This window comes from Eptesicus fuscus, chromosome 1, assembly GCF_027574615.1.
Source record: "Eptesicus fuscus isolate TK198812 chromosome 1, DD_ASM_mEF_20220401, whole genome shotgun sequence".
In the NCBI taxonomy this organism is placed as follows: Eukaryota; Metazoa; Chordata; class Mammalia; order Chiroptera; family Vespertilionidae; genus Eptesicus; species Eptesicus fuscus.
Window position 1 is genome coordinate 49,021,970 of NC_072473.1, and position 24,907 is coordinate 49,046,876.

General features: G+C 39.7%; 1 protein-coding gene across 1 annotated transcript in view; it reads right to left on the minus strand.

Annotated features, from left to right (window-relative positions):
- Nucleotides 1-24,907, minus strand: part of OPHN1 (oligophrenin 1) — a 625,127-nt gene that overhangs the window by 58,330 nt on the left and 541,890 nt on the right. The window contains exon 20 of the mRNA XM_054716147.1: nt 18,001-18,151. Coding sequence (XP_054572122.1) covers nt 18,001-18,151 — 151 coding nt within the window. The remainder of the gene's footprint in view (nt 1-18,000; nt 18,152-24,907) is intronic.

Sequence of the window (24,907 nt, forward strand, 5' to 3'; positions counted from 1 at the left end):
AAAAAATCAATAAAATATATTTTAAAAAAATTTTAAAAAAAGGGATGGTTATCTTAATTTCATTTTGTATAGTTTATTGTTATCATATTAAAAACAACTGAATTTTATATGTTGATTTTGCATCATGCACTTTATTGAATTCACTTATTAGGTCCAACAATTTTTAGTAGTCTTTAGAGTTCTCTACATGTAAGGTTATATCATTTTCAAACATAGACAATTTTACTTTTTCCATTCTGATTTGGAATCCATTTATTTTTTTTACTTTTCTAATTTCTCTGGCTAAGTACATTCAAGTACTATGTTGAATAGAAGTGTAGATACTAGACATCCTTGTTCCTGATCTTAGAGGAAATGTTTTCAGTTTTTTTACCTTTGAGTATGATGTTAGCTGTGGGTTTATCATATATGGCCTTTATTATATTGAAGTACAGTTTTTGTTGCTAATCCTCACCTGAGGATATTTTTCCCATTAATTTTTTTAGAGAGAGTTGGAAAGGAGGGGAAGAGACAGAGAGAGAAACATGGTTGTGAGAGAGACACGTGGATTAGTTGCCTCCTGCAAATGCCCCAACTGGGTTGGGGATTGAGCCTGCAACCCAGGTGCATGCCCTTGACCAGAAATCAAACTCAAGATCCTTCAGTGCATGGGCCAAGCTCTATACATTCAGCCATGCCAGCCAGGGCATATAATTCCTTACATATCTAATTTGTTGAGAATTGTTATCATGAAAGAATATTAAAATTCATCAAGTGTTTTTTCTGGATCTACTGAAGTGATCATATGATTTTTATCCTTCATTCTATCACTGTGGTATATCACATTTATTGTTTTATGTTGAACCATCCTTGTATCTACCACAGGGATAGATCCCACTTGGTCATGGTATAAGATCATTCTAATCTATTGATGAATTCCAACTCTAGTATTATGTTCAGGGTTTTTTCATCTACATTCATCAGGGATCTTGGCTGGCAGTTTTATTTTCTTATATTATCCTTATTTGGCTTTGATAAGTTAATGCAGACCTCATAAAATGAATTCCCCCCTCTTAATTTTTTTAGAAGAGTTTGAGAAGAATTGGTATTCATTCTTCATTAAATGTTTGATGTGAGGCTTTTTTTTTTGTTGGGATATTTTTGATTAGGAATTTATCCATTTCTTCTGGATTAGCCAAATTGTTCAGTTGTTTCTTTATGATTCTTTATATTTCTGTGATGTCAGTGGTAATGTCTCCTCTTTCATTTATAATTTTACTTATTTGAGTTTTCCATTTTTTTCTTATCCTATCTAATAAAAGAAAAACATGCAAATTGACCATACCTCTGCTACACCCACAAGCCACGCCCGTCAGCCACTCAGGAGTGAGTATGCAAATTAACCCAATAAATATGTCAGCAGCCACGGAGCTGGAGCAAGCAGGAGGCTTGGGTTGCCCACAACAATGGAGGAAGCCAAACTTCCTGCCCACCCTGGCTGGCCCTGTCCTCCACTCAAGGATACAAAGTTTCAATTATAGAAGATAAATAAATCCCAACAAAGATGGCGGCAGCCACAGAGCTGGAGCCAGCTGGAGGCTTGGGTTGCCCCTGGCAATGGAGGAAGCCAAGCTTCCCGCCCGCCCTGGCTGGCCTTGGCCTCTGCTCAAGGCTACAATGTTTCAATTATAGAGGATAAATAAATCCCAGATACCAGGGCCTCCACTTGGGTCACGGGGGGGGTGGGGGAGCATGGCTGGCCTGCAAACCACCACAGGCCCCTCGCCCAGGATGCCCCGTGTCCCAAGGGGACCCCCACCCTGATCTGGGACACCCTTGGGTGCATATACACTGAGTGGCCAGATTATTATGATCTTGAACGCATAATAATCTGGCCACTCAGTGTATATCCTATATAATAAAAGGCTAATATGCAAATTGTCCCCTCGACCAGGAGTTCAACCAGCAGGCAGGACAGCCAACTGCCCATGTCCCCTCCCCCTTGTCAGGCTGGCTGGACCCCACCCATTCATGAATTCATGCACCAGGCCTCTAATATATATATACTGAGTGGCCAGATTATTATGTGTTCAGAGATCATAACAATCTGGCCACTCAGTGTATGTTTACCAGAGTTATATCCTCTTGTTGAATCGATCCCTTTAGTATTATGAAGTGGCCTTCTTTATTTCTTGTTATGGCCTTCTCTTTGAGGTCTATTTTGTCAGATATAAGTATTGCTACCCCAGCTTTTTTTTTTTTCATTTCCATTTGTCTGATATGTATTTTTCCATCCCTTCACTTTCATATGTGTGAGTCTCTTGTTGTGAGGTGGGTCTCTTGTAGACAGCAAATGTATGGGTCATGTTTTCTTATCCATTCAGCTACTTGCTGTCTCTTGATTAGAGCATTTTGTCCATTTACATTTAAAGTTATTGTTGATAGGTACTTGTTTGTAGCCATTTTTATTTTTTTGCCTGTGTTCCTTCTTCTCTCTTATTTTTTTCTTCTTTTTACAACAGCCATTTTAGCAGTTCTTGCATTGATGGCTTGGTAGTGATAAACTCCCTTAGTGTTTCTTTGTCTGTGAAGCTCCTTATTTCCCCTTCAATTTTGAATGATAGACTTGCTGTATAGAGTACTCTTAGATTCAATCCCTTACTTTGCATTACTTTGTATACTTCCTTTCTGGCCTGATTTGTTTCTGTTGAGAAATCCTAATAAAAGAGTAATATGCAAATTGACCATCACTCCAACACACAAGATGGCTGCCCCCATGTGGTCAAAGATGGCTGCCCCAATGTGGACACAAGATGGCCACCACAAGATGGCTAGCAGGGGAGGGCAGTTGGGAGGGACCAGGCCTGCAAGGGAGAGCAGTTGGGGGCGATCAGGCCAGCAGGGGAGGGCAGTTGGGAGGGACCAGGCCTGCAAGGGAAGGCAGTTGGGGGCGATCCAGCCTGCAGAGGAGGGCAGTTAGGGGTGACCAGGCTGGCAGAGGAGGGAAGTTGGGTGCGACCAAGACTGCAGGAAGGACAGTTGGGGGGGACCCAGGCCTGCAGGGGAGGGCAGTTAGGGGTAACCAGGCCAGCAGGGGAGGGAAGTTAGGGGTGACCAGGCCTGCAGGGGAGGGCAGTTAGGGGCAATCATGCTGGCAGGGGAGCAGTTAGGCATCAATCAGGCTGGCATGGGAGTGGTTAGGGGGTGATCAGGCTGGCAGGCAGAGGCAGTTAGGGGCAATCAGGAAGGCAGGCAGGAGAGCAGTTGGGAGCCAGAAGTCCTGGATTGTGAGAGGGATGTCCGACTGCCTGTTTAGGCCTGATCTTACCGGGCCAAAATGGGCAGTCGGACATCCCTCGAGGGTTCCCAGATTGGAGAGGGTGCAAGCTGTGCTGAGGGACACACCCCCCATGAACAAATTTCATTCACTGGGCCTCTAGTCATTTTATAATATAATTGGAGATCCCTTGTAGGTAACTTTGTGTCTCTCTTGCAGCCTTTAAGATTCTCTTTGCTGTTAACGTTTGCCATTGTCATTATGACGTGCCTTGGTGTGGATCTTTTTGGGTTTATCTTGTTTGTGACTCTCTTTGCTTGTGTGACATTTTTCTTCCCCAAATCAGGGATGTTTTCTGACATTATTTCTTCAAATAAGTTTTCTAGCCCTTGCTCTTCTTCTTGTCATTCTGGCACCCCTATTATATGTATGTTGCTTCATTTCATGTTGTCCAAAACCTCCCTCAGGCTCTCCTCCTGTCTTTTGATATTTTTCTCCAATTGCAGTTCATATTGGGTGTGTTTTGATTCCCTATTTTCTAATTTGCTAATTCTGTCCTCCATTTCTCCTAGTCTTCTGTTGAACGGTTCCATAGTGTTCTTTATCGCAGCTATACTGCTCTTATTTCTTCTTCATTCTTACATAGGTTGTTGATTTTCTCATCCATCGGTTTACAGATTGTATGACTCTTATTATGATATATTGCATGGCTCTGTTTCATTTAGTTCCCTTTTTTATTCCTTTTCTTTCCATTGGGGGTTGTTCTTCTGTCTCCCCATTTTTGCTTTCACTGAAGGATCTAGGTGTTGAATTGCACAGGGCATGAGCCTGTAGCAAAGGGCATGGTGGTGGGTCGCATGGTCATGGGCATCGGCTGCTCCTCTCCTGGTCACAGGGTGGTGGCTGCTCCTCACGCAGTTGTGGGCTGTGGCTTCTCTTCAGGTGGTCGCGGGCAGCAGCTGCTCCTTGAGCGGTCGCAGGTGGTGGCTGCTCTCCACGCCGTTGTTTAATATTCCCTGGGGGTTGTGGTCTGGCTGCTGGCTCCGCACACAGTTGTTGGCGGTGGCTGTGGGATCCCCTCATGCATGGTTGTGAGCAGCGGCAGCTGGCCCTCCAAATATACAACACAATGTTGTTAACTAGAGTCACCATGTTTATTGGACCCCCAGCATCTGCAACTGCTGGCTCCCCTCACGCATGGTCGCAGGTGGCGGCTTCTGGCTCCCCGTGTAATTACATGTGACATCTGCTGGCTCCCTGCACATACATGCAGTCTTGGGCAGTGGCTGCTGGTTCCCCATGAAGTTGCAGACAGCACCTGATGGCTCCACACACAATCATGGGTGGTGTCTGATGGCTCCCTGCACATGTGCGTGGTTGCAGTCAGTGGCTGCTGGCTCCCTGTGTGATTGCGGGCAGTGGCTGCTGGCTCCCTTCGCGCACATGTTCATGGGTGGCGGCTCCTGGTTCCCCACGCGTGTGCACAGTTTTGGACAGTGGCTGCTGGCTCCCTGCAAGGTTGCAGAGAGCAGTTGCTGGCTCCCCGCGTGGTCATGGGTGGCATCTGCTGGCTCCCTGCACATGCATGCAGTTGCAGGCAGTGGCTGCTGGCTCCCCGGGAGGTCATGGATAGAGGCTTCTGGCTCCCTTCACATGCGGTCACAGGCAGCGGCTGGTGGCTCTCCCCTTCAAGATGGTGCAACCTCTGAGGCAGAGCTGGTGCTCCGGGAGAGATTACAGCAGTAGTAGAGGCTGCCTGGCTCTGCAGACCCAGTCTGCCAGCCCCCGGAGGTCCTGTGAAGTCTAGCTATCCCTCCCTCAGACACACACACACACATACACACACACACACACACACACACACACACAAGTCCACACACTCACTCCCCTTTCACTCTCTCACTCACACACTCCCTCACTGCCATCCTCCTAGCCACCATCTTTCTATTAATAGTAATTATTGATAGGAACTACAATTGCCATTTTCTATTTTTGCTTCCCCCCAAACTTTATTGAGATAAAATTGGCACATAATACTGTAAGTTTAAAGTATACAATCTGATGATTTGATACAAATATATTTTGAAATAATTACTATACTATACTATACTATACTGAGTCTATTAATCCCTTCATCACCTCACATAATTACCTTATGTGTGTGTGTGTGTGTGTGTGTGTGTGTGTTAAGTACATAAGTTCTATTCTCTTAGCAGCTTTAAAATATACAACACAATGTTGTTAACTAGAGTCACCATGTTTATTGGACCCCCAGAACGCATTAATATTCTAACTCAGAGTTTGTACTTTGACAGGCATCTCCCTGTTTCTCTCCAGCACTCCCAACTCTACCCTCTGTTGAGAGTTCAGCTTGCTTAGATTCCACACGTAAGTGAGATAGAGCACACAGTATTTGAATTTCTCTAACTTATTTTACTTAGCATAATGTCCTTGGGGTCCATCCATGTTGTTGCAAATGGCAGGATTTGTTGCAAATGGCAGGATTTCTGTCTTTGTCAGGACAGAATAAAATTCCATTGTTATACACACACACACACACACACACACACACACACACACTAATAAAAGGGCAATATGCTAATTAGACCGGGAGACCTTACAGATGACCTTCTGGACCTCCTTCCAGACAAAACCGAGGCTGGAAGGACCCATCGCAGAGCCCCAGCCAGGTGGGTAGGGCCTCCCTCTAAGCAGCATTGATCACAGAGCCCTGGCAGGGTGGGAAGGGCAGGTAGGGCCTCCCTATGGGCAGTGATTGATAACAGGGTGGGCAGGGCCTCCATGTGGGCGGGGATTAATGGTGGAGCCCAGGCCAGGTGGGAAACACCTGCCTCTGTTCTGCCATTGATTGCAGAGCCCAGGCCTGGTGGGCAGGGCCTCCCTGTGGGTGGGGATTAATGGCCAAACCCAGGCTGGGTGGGAAACGCCTGCCTCTGCTCTGCCATTGATCACAGAGCCCTGGCAGGGTGGGCAGGCAGGCGGGGGGGGGCAGTTGGGGCTGAACAGGCCAGCAGGGTGGGGCCAGTTGGGGGCAATCAGGCTGGTGGGGTGGCAGTTGGGGGCGAGCAGGCTGGTGGGGGGTAGTTGGGGGTGATCAAGCCAGCAGGGGTGGAATTTGGGGATGAGCAGGCTGGCAGGGTGGGGGCAGTTGGGGGTGAGCAGGCTGGCAGGGTGGGGGCAGTTGGGGCAAGCAGGCCAACAGTGGGGGGAAGTTGGGGGTGATCAGGCTGGCGGGAGAGCAGTTGGGGGCGAGCAGGCTGGTGGGGGGTAGTTGGGGGTGATCAAGCCAGCAGGGGTGGAATTTGGGGATGAGCAGGCTGGCAGGGTGGGGGCAGTTGGGGGTGAGCAGGCTGGCAGGGTGGGGGCAGTTGGGGCAAGCAGGCCAACAGTGGGGGGAAGTTGGGGGTGATCAGGCTGGCGGGAGAGCAGTTGGGGGCAAGCAGGCTGGTGGGTGGGCAGTTGGGGGCGAGCAGGCTGGCTTGCAGAGTGGTTAGGGGTGATCAGGCAGGCAGGCAGGTGAGCAGTTAGGAGCAGTTGGACATCCCCTGAGGGGTCCCAGATTGGAGAGGGTGCAGGCCGGGCTGAGGGAAACCCTCCCCATGCACAAATTTTGTGCACTGGGCCACTAGTGTGTGTGTGTGTGTGTGTGTGTGTGTGTGTGTGTGTGTGTGTGTGTGTGTATCACATCTTTATCCATTCATCCATATACAGACACATAAGTTGTTTTCATATCTTGGTTATTATGAGTAATACTGCAGTGAACATGGTAGTGGAGAAAACTCTTCCAGATCCTGATTTCATTTACTTGAGATATATACCCAAAAGTGGGATCACTGGATCATATGACACTTCTATTTTTAATTTTTATAGAAAACTCCATTCTGTTTTTTATAGTGACTGCACCATTCCACATTCCCACCAACAATGTTCCAGATTTCTCTTTTCTTCACATCCTAGTCAACATTATCTCTTGTGTTTTTAATAGCCATTTAGCATGTCTGAAATGTTATCTCATTGTGGTTTTGATTTGCATTTCTCTGATGATGCATGATGTTGAGCATGTTTCATGTACCTGTTGTCAATGGTATGCCTTATTTGGAAAGATGTCTATTCACGTCCTCTGCCCATTTTTTAAAAAAAATGATCTGTATTGTTGAAAGTATTACAGATATCCCTTTTTTCCCTCATTGACACCCCCTCCCCACTATCATGCCATGCCCAGGCATTCACCCCACTATTGTCTGTGTCCATGGGTTATGCATATATTGATATAAGTTCTTTGGTTGATCTCTTCCCTGTCCCTAACCCCCATCACCACTTTCCCTCTGAGAATCCTCAGTCTGTTGCATGCTTCCATGTCTCTAGATCTATTTTCTCAGTTTATTTTGTACAGTAGATTCCACATATAGGTGATATAATGTGATACTTGTCTTTCTCTGACTGGCTTATATCCCTTAGCATAATACTCTCCAGGTCCCTCCATACAGTCTCAAAGGTTAATAGATCCTTCTTTCTAACAGCTGGATAGTATTTCATTGTGTAAATGTACCACAGCTTTTTAATCCACTCCTCTACTGATGGGCACTTTGGCTGCTACCAAATCTTAGCTATTGTAAATTATGCTGCTATGGACATAGGGGTACATATATTCTTTCTGATTGGTGTTTCAGGATTCTTAGAATATATTCCTAGAAGTGGGATCACCAGGTCAAATGTCAGTTCCATTTTTAATTTTTTAGGAGACTTCACAGTTTTCCATAGTGACTATACCAGTCTGCATTCTCACCAACAGTGCACTAAGGTTCCTTTATCTGCACATCTTTGCCAGCACTTGTTGGTTGTTGATTTATTGACTGTAGTCATTCTGGCAGGTGTGAGGTGGTATTTCATTATCATTTTAATTTGCATCTCTGATGATTAGTGATCTTGAGAATTTTTTCATGTGTCTCTTGGACATTTTTATATCCTCTTTAGAGAAGTGTCTATTTAGGTCCTCTGCCCATTTTTTGTTTGTTTGTTTTTTGGACTGTTTGTCTTTTGTTGAGTTATATGAGTACTTTATATATTTTGGAAATTAACCCCTTCTCAGGTGTATTTTTGGCAAATATGTTCTCTCATTAGGTGAGTTCTCTTTTCATTTTGTTGATGTTTTCTTTTGCTGTGCAGAAGCTTTTTATTTTGATAATCCCATTTGTTTATTTTTTTTTTCTTTTCTTTCTCTTGCCCTAGCATTGTGTCAGAAAAAAATTTTGCTGTGTGAGATATCTGATATTTTGCTGCTTAAGTTTTCTTCAAGGATTTTTATGGTTTTGTGATTTACATATAAATCTTTTCATTTTGGTATAAGTTGGTGGTATAGTTTCATTTTTTTTGAATGTACCTGTCCAATTTTTCCAACAGTAATAATTGAAGAGACTGTCTATACTCCATTGTATGCACTTGCTTCCTTTATCAAATATTAATTACATATAGTGGCTTGAGTTGATTTCTGGAGTCTCTGTACTGTTCCATTGAACTATATGCCTGTTCTTTTTTTTAAATTCTTTATTGTTGAAAGTTATTACAAATGTCCCCTTCTCCCCCCATTGTGGTCTCCCAGCCTGCCCCTGCCCCCCAATCCCAGACTACACCTCCCATTGTCTGTGTCCACTGGTTATGATTATATGCATACAACTTCATTGTTTGATCTCTTACCCCATCACCCCTGCTTCCCACCCTTCCCTGCCTTCCCTCTGAGGTTTGATGGTCTGTTAATTGATTCTCTATCTCTGGATCTAGTTTTGTTCATCAGTTTATGTAGTTCATTATATTTCACAAATGAGTGAGATCATGTGATATTTATCTTTCTCTGACTGGCTTATTTCACTTAGAATAATGCTCTCCAGGTCCATCCATGCTGTTGCAAATGATAAGAGTTCTTCCTTTTCTACAGCAGTGTAGTATTCCATTGTGTAGATGTACCACTGTTTTTTTAATCCACTCATCTGCTGATGAGCACTTAGGCTGTTTCCTAATCTTAGCTATTGTAAATTGTGCTGCTATGTAAAGAGGGGTGCATATATGCTTTCTCATTGGTGTTTCTGATTTCTTAGGATGTATTCCTAGAAGTGGGATTGGATTATTTATCTTCCTTTTGTTAAATTGTATGAGGTCCCTATAAATTTTGGAGATTAAACCCTTATTTATATGTAACATTGGCAAATATGTCCTTCCATGCAGTGGGCTCTCTTATTTTTTTGTTGATGGTTAATTTTGCTGTGCAGAAACTTTTTATTTTGGTGTAGTCCCATTTGTTTATTTTCTCCTTAGTTTCCATTGTCCAAGGAGATCTGTCAGTAAACATATTGCTACAAGATATATCTGATATTTTGCTGCCTATGGATTCTACTAAGATTTTTTATGGTTTCCCATCTTACGTTTAAGTCTTTTATCCATTTTGAGTTTATTTTTGTGTATGGTATAAGTTGGTGGTCAAGTTTCATTTTGTTTTGTTTTTGGTATTTTTTGCATGTATCTGTCCAATTTTCCAAGCACCATTTATTAAAGAGACTGTTTTACTCTATTGTATGCTTTTGCCTCCTTTGTCAAATATTAATTGAGCATCATGGTTTGGGTCAATTTCTGGGTTCTCTTGTGTTCCATTGGTCTATGTATCTGTTCTTGCGACAGAATCAGGCTGTTTTGAGAACAGTGGCTTTGTGATATCACTTGATGTCTGGTATTGTGATCTCTCCAATTTTGTTCTTTTTTTCTCAGGATTCTTGTGGCTATTTTTTTATTCATATTAATTCTTGGAGAGTTTGTGCTAGGTCTGTAAATATGCCATTGGTGTTTTAATGGGGATTGAATTGAATCTATAGATTGCTTTGGGTAGTATGAACATTTTAATGATGTTGATTCTACCAATCCATGAACACAGTTTATTCTTTCACTTTATATCTTCCTCTATCTCTTTTTTCAATATCCTGTAGTTTTCCGAGTACTGGTCTTTTAACTTCTTAGTTAAGTTTATTCTTAGGCATCTTAATTCTTTTGTTGCAATGGTAAATGTGATTGTTTTTTTCGTTTCTCTTTCTGTAAGTTACTTATTGGTGTATAAAAATGCAATAGATTTCTGGGTGTTTATTTTGGGTCCTGCTACATTGCAAAATTCATTTATTAAATCTAGTCGTTTTTTATGTAGCCTTCCGGGTTTTCTATGTATAATATCATGTCATCTGCGAATAATGACAGTTTTCTTCTTTTCCAATTTGGATGCCTTTCATTTTTCCTCCTTGTCTGATCACTTTGTCTAGCACTTCCAGTACTATGTCAAACAGGAGTGGTGAAAGTTGACATCTTGTTCCTGTTATTAGTGGAAATTGTTTTAGATTTTGTCCATTGTGTATGATGTTGGATATAGGTTTGTCATATAAGGCTTTTATTATGTTGAGGTATGATCCCTCTATTCCCACTTTAACAATTTTTTTTTCAAAAAATGGTGTTGGATTTTGTCAAATGATTTTTCTGCATCAATTGATATGATCATGTGATTTTTGTCTTTCAATTTGTTTATTTGATATATCATGTTTACTGATTTGGGGATATTGTACTAGCCTTTCATCCCCGGAATTAATCCCACTTGGTCATGTTGTATGATTTTTTTTAATGTGGAGTTGTATGTGATTTGCTAGAAATTTGTTGAGATTTTAACATCAATGTCCATCAGGAATATTGGCCTGTAATTTTATTTGTAGCATCTTTATCTGCTTTGGGGATTAGGGTGATGCTGGCTTCATAGAAGGAGCTTGGAAGTGTTCTTTTATCTTGAATTTTTTGGAATAGTCTGAGGAAGGTATTGTTCTTTGAATATTTGGTAAAACTCCCATATGAAGCCATCTAGACCAGGGCTTTCATTTGCTGGAATTTTTTAAATCACTGCTTCAATTTCCTCAGTAGTTATCAGCATATTCAGATTTTCTGATTCTTCCTGATTGAGTTTTGGAAGATTGTATTTTTCTAGGAATATGTCCATTTCATCTAGGTTGTCCAGTTTGTTGGAACTGAGTTGTTCATAGTATTTTTTTTCTACAATCCTTTGTATTTCTGTGGGGTCAGTTCATTTCTTTCATTTCTGATTTGGTTTATGTGGGTCCTCTCTCTTTACTTCTTGGTGAGCCTGGCTAGAGGTTCATCAATCTTATTTATCCTTTCAAAGAACCATTTCTTGGTTTTATTGATCTTTTGTAATTTTTTTTGTCTCTATATCATTTATTTCAGCTCTGATCCTTATTATTTCCTTCCTTCTACTTACTCTGGGCTTTTCTAATTGCTCTCTTTCTAATTTTTTGAGTTGTAGTGTTAAATAATTTATTACCAGTCTTTGTGTGTGTGTGTGTGTGTGTGTGTGTGTGTGTGTGTGTGTGTGAGGTAGGCCTGTAGTGCCATAAACTTCCCACTGAGGACAACTTTCACTGTGTCCCAGAGACTTTGGATTGCTGTGTTTTCATTGTCATTTGTTTCCAATATGATTTTTATTTCTTGTTTGATCTCTTTGGTAACCCACTCATTGTTTAATAGCATGCTCTTTCAACTCCAAGTGTTTAATATTTTTTATTGTTTTTATTGCAGTTGATTTCTTTTTTCATGCCATTGTGATCTGAGAAGATGCATTATATGATTTCAACCTTCTTGAATTCGAATGGACTTATCCTGTGTCCAAATATGTGGTCTATCTTTAAAAATGTCCCATGTGCACTTGAGAAGAATGTATATTCCATAGCTTTGGGTGAAATTTTCTGAAGATGTCAATTAGTTCCATCTGATCTAGTGAGTTGTTTAGGATTGTTGTTTCTTTGTTGATATTTTGTCTAGAAGATTTATCTAGTGATGTCAGTGGGGCATTCAAGTCCCCTACTATGATTGTATTGCCCTTGCTCTCTCCCTTGATATCTTCCAGAAGTTTTTTTTTTTTTTTTTTTATGTATTTGGATGCTCCTGTATTGGGTGCATATATATTTACCTGAGTTAAATCCTCTTGTTCTATCGATCCCTTTAGTATTATGAAATGGCCTTTTTTATCTCTTGTTATAGCCTTCATTTTGAGGTATATTTTGTCAGATATCAGTATTGCTACCCCAGTTTATTTTTTCATTTCCTCATCTTTGAATATTTGATAATACTCCCCTGTGAAGCCGTCCTGGCCTTGGCTTTTGTTTGCTGGGATTTCTTTTGTTTACTGCTTCAATTTCATCAGTTGTTATTGACCTATTTAGATTTTCTGATTCTTCTTGATTCAAGTGTGGAAAGTTGTATTTTTTCTAGGAATTTTTCCATTTCGTCCAGGTTGTCCAGCTTGTTGGCATATTGTTGTTCATAGTATTTTTTTATGATCCTTTTTATTTCTGTGGGGTAAGTTGTTACTTCACCTCTTTCATTTCTGATTTTATTTATATTTTTTCTTGATGAGTCTGTCTAAAGATCCATCAATCTTGTTTACTGTATCTTTTCAAAGAACCAGCTCTTGGCATCATTTACATTTTGTATTGTGCTTTTAGTCTCTATGTCATTTATTTCTGCTCTGATCATTATTTTTTCCTTCTTTCTACATACTCTGGGTTTTTCTTGTTGTTCTCTTTCTAATTCTTTAAGTTGCAAGGTTAAATTTTGTATTAGACATTTTTCTTGTTTATTGAGGTAGGCCTGTAGTGCTATGAATGTCCCTCTCAGGACTGCTTTTGCTGTGTCACATAGATTTTTTTGTTTCTTTCTTGATTTCATTAGTAACCCATTCATTGTTTAATAGCATGCTTTTTAGCCTCCATGCGTTTGAATGTTTTGGCGTGTTTTATTGCAGTTGATCTCTATTTTCATGTCACTGTGATCCAAAAAGATGTTTGATATGATTTCAGTCCTCTTGAATTTGTAGAGACTTAATTTGTGTCCTGACATGTGGACTACCTTTGAGAATGTCCCATGTACATGTGAGAAGAATGTATATTCTACAGCTTTGGAGTAAAATGTTCTGTAAATGTCTATTAAATCCATTTGATCTAGTGTGTTGTTTAGAGTTGCTGTTTCTTTTTTAATTTTTTTTGTTGGTCTAGAAGAGTGATGGGCAACCTTTTGAGCTTGGTGTGTCAAACTTCGCCAAAAAACTGAGCATAACTCGGGTAGTGTGTCACTTTGAGGAAAAAACAATATTTCACAAATGTTTCATCCTCAGGAGCAGCAAATGTTTCATCCTCGGCATGCAGCCGCCTCAGCGGCTGTGTGTCATCAGAAATGGCTATGCGTGTTAGTGCTGACACGCGTGTCATAGGTTCACCATCACTGGTCTAGAAGATCTATCCAGTGATGTCAGTGGGTTGTTAAAGTTCCATACTATGATTGTATTGCTGTCCATCTCTCACTTAAAATCCTCCAGAAGTTATTTTCATATATATTTAGGTGCTCCTATATTGAGTGCATATACGTTTACCAGTTATATCCTCTTGTTGTACCAATCCCTTTAGGATTATGAAGTCGGCTTCATTGTCTCTTGTTATGGCCTTCATTTTGAAGTCTATTTTGTCAGATATAAATATTGCTACCACAGCTTTTTTTTTTATTTCCATTTGCATGGAAAATTTTTTTCACATCCCTTCACTTTCATCCTGTGTGAATCTTTTGTTCTGAGGTTAGTCTCTTATAGACAACATATGTATGGATAATGTTTTCTTATCCATTCAGCTACCCCTTTGTCTTTTGATTGGAGCATTTAAGCCATTTGCATTGCCCTTTTTATTCCTTATATCTGTTTTACTCCTTCTTTTTCTATTACTTCTTCTTGAAAAACTCCTTTAGCATTTCCTACATGCAGGTTTGGTGGTAATAAACTCCTTTAGCCTTTTTTGTGGTCTTGTGTTTGTTTTTTTTTTGTTTGTTTGTTTTTTATCTGTGAAGCTCCTATTTTCACCTTCAATTTTGATTGATAGTTTTACTGGATAGAGTAGTCTTGGATTCAGTCCCTAGCTTTTCATTACTCTGTATACTTCATGCTACTCCATTTTGGTCTGATGTTTTTCTGTTGAGAAATCATTTGCTTGTCTAATGGGAGCTCCCTTGTAGGTAACATCTGTCTCTCTCTTGCAGCCTTTAAGTTCCTTTCTTTGTCTTTAACATTTGTCATTTTAATTATGATGTGTCTTGGTATGAATCTTTTTGGGTTCATTTTAATTGGGACTATCTGTGTTTCCTAGACTTGTGTGACTTTTTTCTTCACAAGATCAGGGAAGTTTTCTGTCATTATTTCTTCAAACAGGTTCTCTATTCCTTGCTCAAATTCTTTTCCTTCTGGCAGCCCTATTATGCAGGTCACTGTGGCAGTTCTGTGCATTTGGGTGCATCAGGCCATGTCTACTAAGTGGTTTCAAGCAGCAGGGCCATTTTTCCAGGGGTACCAGGTCAGACACAGTGGGTCGTAGTGGCATCTGGGGGTGTTGGGCCATGGTGGCAGGGCTGGTCACACCACATGAATGCAGTGGGGCTAGTTGGCCAGGAGCACCTGATCTGTCATGGTGTGTGGGGGCAGCAGACCCCTGGGTCCAGGTGTCAAAGTGGTGAGGTGGGCTGTGCACTCCACTGGTGGAAGAGGCAGCCCAACTTGGTGCTGCTCAACTGGTGCAGGGGGCTGGCAGGGGTTGCTCAGGTGGTGTAGGGGGCGGGGTGAGCCAGGCACTGCTCTGCTGATGGAGGAAGTGGGGTGGGCAAAACATCCAACTTGTCAATATGCCAGGGCAGGCCAGATACTCCATTCACAGAGGGGGTCGGCCAGGTGCTCTGCTCACAGAGGGTCAGGGCTCTGCTCACCAATATGGCAGGGCAGGCCCCAGACACTGCTTGTCAAAGCATCTGTCCGGTCCTCCAATGCCCACAGTCAAGGCGCACCAAGCAGCTATGTCTAGTCTGTGTGTCCAGGGGTTTCAGGTCCCAGCAGTGGGGGCATGTGCATCCATCCTTGGCTTAGGGGTACTGGAGTAGGGCCACTCCCTGCAGCCTCCTCCCACAGAGGACCCTGTAGTTCCTTCAAAATGGCATGCTCTTCACTTTCAAGTGTAGAGAAACATCTGGCTGTGCAGTACACAGCAGCTCTTCTGCTGGAGCAAACAACCTCTACCACCTCCAATCCCCCTCCGCCACCCAGCTCCTTCTGAAAGATGCCCTCCCACACTCACACCCACAAACACTCTACTGTGCACCCACTCACACACTAACCCTCACTCTAGTCCTGTCCTCTGTCATGTTGCTCCTGCCATTTTCTTAATTGTTTCTGACTCTTACATTTTTTTCTTCCTTTCTTACACTTTTGGCTGTCTTCCTTGATGATTTCATTTTTTGTAGTGGTATACTTTGATTCCTTTCTGTATATATTTTGTATATCTGCTACAGGTATTGTATTTATATCATAAAGTTTACATAAAACATCTGTTCCATTGATATAGCAGTCTGTTTTAAGTTGCTAGCAAAGTAACAGACCACATACAGATTACACTTTAACTTCTCCTTCCCCTACATTTTGTTGTTAATATCATAATTTATATATTTTTAGATTGTGTATCCATTAACAAAATATTACAGCTATAGTCATTTTTAATAATTTTGAGTTTTAACTTTTATACTGGTCAAAAGTGATTTATACACATTCATAGTATTAGGACATTCTGAATTTGACTATATACTTGTCTTTAGCAATGAATTTTAAATACTTTTATGTGTTTCCATGTTGTTAGTTAGTGTCCATTTATTTTAACTTGAATAAAGTCTTTCAGAATTTCTTGGGAACCAGGTCTATTGGTAATTAAATCCTTCAGTATTTGTCTGGAAAAGTTTTATCACTCTTTCATTCAGAAAGACTGCTTTGTAAGGAATAGTATTCGTGGTTGACAGGTTTTACCCCCTTTCAGTACTTATCATATATTATCCCACTCTCTTGGGACATGCAGGGTTTCTGCTGAGAAATCTGTTCATAGTGCTACAGTTTCTTTGTATGTGATGATTCACTTTTCTTGTGCTGCATTCAAAATTCTCTCTTTGTCCTGGTATTTTGAGAATTTAATATAGTATGTCTTAGCAAAAATCTCTTTATGTTTAATCTATTTGGGTTTCTTTGCACTTCAAGGATCTGGATGCTCATTTCCTTCTCCAGATTTAGTAAGTTTTCTTTCATTATTTCTTGAAATAAGTCCCCTCCCTCCCCCCTCACCCCTTATCGTCCTCTGCTCCTTCTGGGACTCTCATAATGTGTATATTACTTTGTAGACAATGTTCCATAAGTCTCTTAGGTTTTCTTTTATTTTAATCAATCTTTTTTTTTTCTCTTTGTTCCTCTGACTGGATAATTTCATATGACTTATCTTTATGCTCACTAAGTCTTTCTTCTGCTTGGTCAAGGTTTAGTTGAAGCTCTTTATTGAATTTTTCTATGTAGTCATTGTGTTCTTCAGTTCCAGAATTTTAGTTTGGTTGTTTTTTATGGTTTCTATCACTTTCTTGGACTTCTCATGGGTATTCCTTGTCAGATAGTTCAAAGACTTATGTTTCAATAGGGTCAGTTTCTAGTGCTTTATGTTGTTCTTTTGAAGGTGTAATATCTATGCAATTATTTCTAATCCATGAGGCCTTGTATTGTTGTCTCTTTGAAGAAGTAGGAAAACCTTTCAGTCTTTAGAGAGTGGCTTTGGAAAAGAAAACCTTTATCAGTCAGCACACAAGAGATTCTCAGTGGGCCATTTGATGAGATCCACAGGTGGACTTGCTGCTGGAGTTCTTAGGAAGGCTGATCCAAAACCTAGGTCATTTGGTGGACAAGCCTGATACCTGAATCTGCTGGGGCAAGCTTGCAGCTTGGGGTCATAGGGATGGTGCATCATTGGGGCAGACCTAGAGGCTGGGTCCACAGGGGTACATCCTGGATGCTGGGTCTGTGGTTACATCATGGAGACTAGGGGAACAATGGCTTGCCTGAAGCCTGGTGCCACAAGTTGGCCTGGTTCTGAGGCTAGCCTGGAGCCTGTGTCTGTGGAGGCCAGAAGGGAATGGGTTGGTACTGGGGTAGGCCTGATGCTAGTGTCTAAAATGAAGTTGCATGTTCACTTTACCCTCCTCCCCTCAGGTGCAGGGTAATTTCCTCAAACTTCACTGTGTGAACTTGGGGGAAGAGTGACATGGGTAATATAAAAATGTTCTTCCTGCCATATGCCATGTACTTTTTCTTATTTTGTGTCCTACTCAGGTGCTATAATCTCTCAGCTGGCTATCATAGCTCTCATGAAGGTATGTTGATGCATGGATAGTTGTACAGATTGATGTTACCCTGAGGGGACATGCTTTGGAAACTACTCTTCAGCCATCTTGCTGATATCATTCCTCCATTTTAGCTGGATTTGAAATTAAAATCTCAGAACATTCAGAAAGCACATTGCTCACCCATTTCTAGGTATTGAGGTATAAATCTAAGAACATCTTGGATCTTCCACTGGCCTCCTAAGGGATCATGGTAACTGGATTTATAGGTTTATCCTTATCCTACTTACTGCCAAAAGACTAATTTGCTCTCTGGGCATACATTTTTAAAACCATGCTTTGTGTGACCCAGCATACAGGAAAAGTCTACATTTACATGGAGAAAAATGGCAATACCTCCACTTCTGCCTTCTTTGTGTCTAATTACTGTTAAGAAGCTAAAGGTGAATTTTAGTACTGACCTTCACTTTCATCTAAGGAAGAGGTATTATAGCCAAGTGTCCTTTCCCGCAGTAAGCGCTTCGAAATCGTGATTGGTTTGTGCCTTCTAGCTGTCACTCGAGGTGGAGGCACTGGGGGTGCAGCACTTTCCTCAGGTGGGCCTGAATAGATCTGTAAAGGGGGAATATTTCCAGGAAACAATTAGAAAGATCAAGTTTTTATCTCCCGATGCTAACTACTAGTTGATGCCAGCCAATATTACATCTAGAGTCTGCCATAGCAATTCTAAAATGATGAAAGAAATGGGGGAATTGTTTTAATCACTCTAGCTACCAGCAAGTGTTTAGAAATCTCCTACCATGTTCAAGGCACAGGATCTGGCATTTCTCAGTGTGGAGGAAATAATACAGACAAAAACTCCAACATCAGTAGTGGATTTTCCACTTACAGCCTGGGAAACCTTAGTCAGGTCAACTCCCATGTCTGAGCCTTAGCTTCCTCATCTGTAACACAGATAGGGTGCAGTGATAATCAAGTGAAAACTGTAATCAAGGTATATTGCATGAGCAGAGGTAGGGTGTGGGGCTGATGAAAAATACCCACATGTACTCAATATTTCTGAAAAGATATAAAAGAAACTGGTTATATTATTTGCCTCAAGACAGGATTAATGAGTGGCTGAGGAAAGGATGAAGGAAAACTTATTTTCACTCCTATATCATTTTAATCTTTTAAAATTTCATACCATTTATGCATTACTTATTAAAATAGGGCAAAAACAAAGTGCTTTGGAAAATGTAAAAAGTGTTGGATTAATGAGAGAGGAACTTGGATTAAAATTTTTATATAGTGTCTCACATTTTTTGTGTGGAGAATGACATTTTGACCAAAGAGTACACACTTTGGGAGGACACACATATGTGCAGAGGGAGGGAGGTGACCCTTATTCAGTGCAATAATGCAATCAACTCCAATGATTAGCATAAAGAGAAATGTCAGAGCCCAACATTCTATCAGAAAAGAGTCAACATAGGCTGCACACTAGTAGTCACAGGGTTTATATGTTTGGAAACACAAGGCAAACTTGTGTTACAGCTGGATAATGATAGAGAACAATGCAAGAATATTCACAAGATAGTACATGTTTCAATGTCTCATGGCTTAGGGAAGAGAGACTATGACATAATAGCAATCAGATGAGCTTTGAGACCATACAGTTTTGGGTTATATTTCTGGTTCCACTACTATTTAGTAACAATATTATAAATAACTACAATTTCGTGAGCATTTGCTTAGGCATTCTTATTCCTTGTTATTCATCAAATACACCAGGGCCTTTGCACTGAGTATTTCATCTACTTGCAGAGCTCTACCTCCAAATATCCATGTAGCTTGCTCTCTCAATTCAAGTAGGATTATGGTCAAATATACTTTTAAAAAGCCCTTCCAGGTGAATGTATCTAAAACTTTGACATGCTTCCCTCTACCCAATACTACCAATGCTCCTCTCCTGTTTAAGTTTTTTTTTTTTTCAATCCTCACCTGAGGATAATTTTTCCACTGATTTTTTTAAGAGAGAGTGGAAGGGAGGGGAGAGAAGGAGAGAGAAAGAGAAACACTGACATGAGAGGCACATTGACTGGTTGCCTCTGTAGGCGCACAAACCAAGGCTGGGAATCAAACTGCAACCGAGATACATGCCGTTGACAAGGAACTGAACCCGTGACCCTTTGGTCCACAGTCCAACGCTCTAACCATTGAATCAAACGGGCCAGTGCTCCTGTTTAAGTATTTTTCTTCTAAACATTCCTTATAATTTTACAGCATAGTATATGTGGTTATTTATTTATGTTGTTGTCTGTCTCCCCACTCAATTGTAAGCTATATGGAAGTATACCATCATGTTCACTGCTGTATCTCCAGCAATTAGTAGAGTGACTAGAATTGCTGAGCCAAAAGTCAAACACATTTAACATTAAATGGCCAAATTGTTCTTTGAAAAGACCACTATAGCTACTCCCATTTTCCAGCTATGAGAGGGAAAAAGGGACTAGATTAATATCTTCAGCCTGAAACAATTTTAAAAAACTGGAAAAATACATGGAACAATGGTTTTTAAGGCATTTAAAATCTGTCAGTGAAGGACAGTGATACATGAGAGACAGGAAAAACAAATAAGATGAGCCCTATGATTGGTCCAGCTTATAGACTGGAGTCTGCACAACATAATGCATGGAGGGGAATTCAGAGGGAGCCCATCAGTCTCCCTAAGTTGATGACAATGAGTTGCAAGTATGAGGAGGGTAAAGAAGTGAGAGTTTTCAGGGCAGACTACCAGAGAGAAGACTGCTGCACATAGAGTTCTGAAAATCTGTAGTGGTCCTCTTTAAGACTTTAACCGAGTACTGACCAACATATATGTGTGAGGCAAGAACCACATGATAGAATTGCAGGGAACAATACTTAAGATCACAGAGTACCTGGAAGAGTTCCTGTTCTCACCAACCACAATGAAAAATAGAATAATTCATAGGACACTGGGTAGAATACACAGAAAAGTTTTGCCTCATTAGTTAAAAAAACACACACACACACACACACAAAAACACCCTAGACTAAACACTATTCTTTTTTTGCCTAACAAACACTACAAGAAATACTTTTAAAAGAAGTACTTTAAAAGAAATCATCAAGCTGTTTTCAAGTAACTTAAATGTATCTCAGAAAATAGCTTTAGAATATTATTTATAGGAATACAAAAAAATGGCCAAGATCCAAGAAGGCAAAATTAGCAATGTATTGCACCGAATAAAAATTACCAGAAATAACTTATACTTCTTTGCAAATTTGATGATTTTTATTTCTTTTTCTTGTCTAATTGCTCTGCCTAGGAATCCAAAACTAAGTTGAATAGAAGTACTGAGAGAGAACACACTTATATTGTTATTGATCTTAGTGAGAAAGCTGTACACCTTTGACATTTGAGTACGATGCTAGCTGTGGTCTTGTCATATATGGAGTTTTGTCAAGGTGCATTCCTTCAGTACCCAATTTTTAAAATATTTTTTTTATTATGAAAGGATGTTGAATTTTGGAAAATTGATTTTTTTGCACCTAGTAAGATTATCATATGATTTTTATTTTTAATTCTATTAATGTGGTATGTCACATTTACTGATTGTGTATATTGAACCACCCTTGCATCCCAGGGGTAAATCCCACTTAATCATGGTGTATTATCCTTTTAGTATGCTGTTGAATTTGATATGCTAGTATTTTGTTGAGAAATTTTGTGTCTATATTCAACAGATATATATGTCTGTAGTTTTCTTTTTTGTAGAGTCTTTATTTGACTTTGGTATCAAGGTAACTTTGGCATCATAAAATGAGTTTAGTAACATCACCTTCTTTTCAAATTTTTTTGAAGTTTGAGGAGGACTAGAATTAACTCTTCTTTTAATTTGGTATATTTCACCAATAAAACCATCTAGTCCTGGGATTTTCTTTGTTGGGAGATTTCTGATTATTGATTCAATCTCCTTGCTTATTATTAGTCTTAGTCTATTTATATTTTCTATCACTTCATGATTCAGTATTTGTAGGTTGTATGTTTCCAGGAATTTAACCTTTTTTAAAAATATATATTTTTATTGATTTCAGAGAGGAAGGGAAAGGGAAAGAGAGAAACATCAATGATGAGAGAGAATCATTGATCAGCTGCTTCCTGTAGGCCTCACACTGGGGATTAAGCCAGCAACCTGGGCATATGCCCTGACTGGGAATTGAACCATGACTTCCTAGTTCATAGGTTGATGCTCAAACACTGAGCCACACCAGCCAGGCTATCCTTCTTTTCCAGGTTGTCCAATTTGTTGGCATACAATTATTTCTAGTAGTTTCTTATTATTCTTTATATTTCTGTGGTATCACCTTTTCATTTTCAAATATTTGAGGCTTCTCTCTTTATTTCTTAGTCAAGCTAAAGGTTTGTCATGTTTTATTTATGTTTTCAAAAAAAGCTCTTAGTTTCATTGAGCTTTTCTATTGTTTATCTGGTCTCTAGTTCATTTATTTCTGCTCTGATTTTGGTTATTTCCTTCCTTCTGCAAACTTTTGGCTTAGTTTGTTCTCCTTTTTCTCTCTTCTTGAGGTGTAAAGTTAGTTTCTTTGACATCTTTCTTTTTCTTTAATGTAGGTGTTTATCTCTATAACATTCCCCTCTTAGAACTTATTTTGCTACATCCCATAGGTTTTGATACATTTTCCATTGTTTGTTTCTAAATATTATTTATTTCCCTTGACCCATTTGTTTTCAAGAAGTGTGTTGTTTGATTACCACCTATTTGTGGATTTTCCAGTTTTCTTTCTGTTATTAATTTCTGTTTTCATACCATTGTGGACAGAAAAGATGCTTGGTATGATTTCAATCTTCTTACACTTATTAAGGCCATTTTTGTGACCTAACATATTATCTATCCTTGAGGATGCTCCATGTACACTTGAGAAGAATGTGTACTCTACTGCTGTTGGGAGGCATGTTTTCTATAGAGTTGTTAGGTTAATTTGGTATATTTCTAATGTTTATTGATTTTCTGTCTGGATGATCTATGCATTATTTAAAGTAGGGTACTAAGGAACTCTACTATTATTTTGTTGTTATAAATTTCTCCCTAAAGATATGTTAGGATTTTCTTTCTATACTTAGGTGCTCCAAAGTTGGGTTAATATATAATTTAACTATGATATCCTCTTGATGAATAGACCACTTTATCATTATATAATGATCTTCCTAGTCCCATTTTACAGTTGTTGGCTTAAAGCTTACTTTGTCTGATGTAAGTATAGCTACTCTTCTCTCTTTTGGTTTTCATGTACATGGAATAACTTTTTCCATACTTTCACTTGCATCCTATGTGTTTCCTTAAAGTTGAAGTGAGTCTCTTTTATGCAGCAACTTGTTGGATCTTGTTTACTTTTTTATTTTTTAGTTACATTTGACATATAATATTATATTAGTTTCAGGTGTAGAATATAGTGATTAAACACATATAACTTATGAAGTGATCACACTGACAAGTCTACTATGTTAGACCTTGTTTTTAATTAAGTCAGCCACTCTATGCCATTAGATTGAAGACTTTAGTCCATTTATATTTAAAATAATTATTGATAAGAATTACCAATTCCACCTTTCTGTATTTCTCGCAAGGCAGGTCTAGTGTTGATGAACTTACTCATCTTTTCTTCATTTGCTAAAGTCTTTATCTCTCCATTTCTGAAAGATGATTTGCTAGGTAAAATATCCTTGATTGGCAGGTGTATTTTTGTTTTGTTTTGTTTTTTGCACTTTGCATATATCATCCAACTTTCTTTTGGTCTGTAAGGTGTTTGCTGAGAAATAGGCTGATAGCTTTTAGGGGTTTCCTTTATATGTGAGGTTTTTTTTTTTTTTCTCTTGCTGCCTTTAAAATTCTGTCTTTGATTTAAGACTTTTTCATTATAATGTGTGTTGGAGATCATTTGGGGTTGAAAATTTGAGGTGACTTGTTAGCTTCAGATTTGAGTAGTTTTCAGCCATTATTTCTCTCCCCGTCCACCCCTCTGTGGGAGAGAGGATATTTTTTCCATTGATTTTCTTTTCAGTCTACTTTTTTAAAATTTAAATTCTTAATTGTTTAAAGTATTACGCGTCTCCTTCCCCACCCCCCACCTGGCCACTCTCACCCTCCAGCACATGCCTACTGTTCTATGTCCATTGGTTTTGCTTATATGCATTCATGCAAGTAATTTGGTTGCTCTTTTATCCTCCCTTTCCACCCTCCTCTGACTTCCCTCTGAGGTTTGACAGTCTGTTCAATGCTTCTGTGTCTCTGGATCTAATTTTGTTCATTATATTCCACAAATGAGTGAGAGCATATGATACTTATCTTTCTCCAACTGGCTTATTTTTCTTAGCATAATGCTCTCCAGGTTCATCCATACTGTTGCAAATGGTTAAGAGTTCTTTATTTTTTATAGAAGCATAGTATTCCATTGTATAGATGTACCACAAGTTTTTAATCCACTCATCTGCCATTATTTCTTTAAACATGCTTTCTCCCATTACTCTCCTTCTGGGATTTCTGGAACTCAAACAATTAATAGATTATCTCTTTTAGTTAATCCCTTAATTTACATAGACTATCTTCACCATTTTTCATTCTTTTTTATTTTTGCTCCCCTGATTGGATTATTTCAAATAACCTGCCTTCTAATTCACTAATTCTTTCTTCTGTCTGGTTGAATATGATATTGCAGATCTCTACTGAATTCTTCAGTTCAGTCATTGTTTGTTTTTAATTGTTTCTATGTCTTTGTTTTTTCTTTTCATTTGTTTATGCATTATATTCTTAACCTTATTTAGTTATCTATCTCTTTTTTCTTGTAGTCCACTGAATTTCTTTAAGAGTATTAGTCTGGCCCTGCTGGTATGGCTCAGTAGTTGAGCATCGACCTATGTACCAGGAGATGACAGCTTGATTCCAGGTAAGGGCACATGCCCGGGTTGTGGGCTCAATCCCAAGGAGGGAGTGTGCAGTAGGCAGCCAATCAATGATTCCCTCTCATCATTGATGTTTCTATCTCTCTTTCCCTTTCATCTCCTTTCTGAAATCAATAAAAATATCTTTAAACATTTTTTTTTAAATATGACTATTCTGCATTCCTTGTCTGACCATTCCTAGATCTTCATTTCCTTATGGTCACTTATTGGAGATTTATTAGTTTCATTTAGTAGTATCATTTTGCCTTTATTCTTGATTCTTATGGCCTTACATTGATGTCTGTGCATTTGGAAAAGTAGACATCTCCTTCTTTCTTTACAGACTGGCTTCCACAGGCAAAGCTCTTCAGAAGTCAGCCCACACTGAGATTCTGGGTAGGACGTGT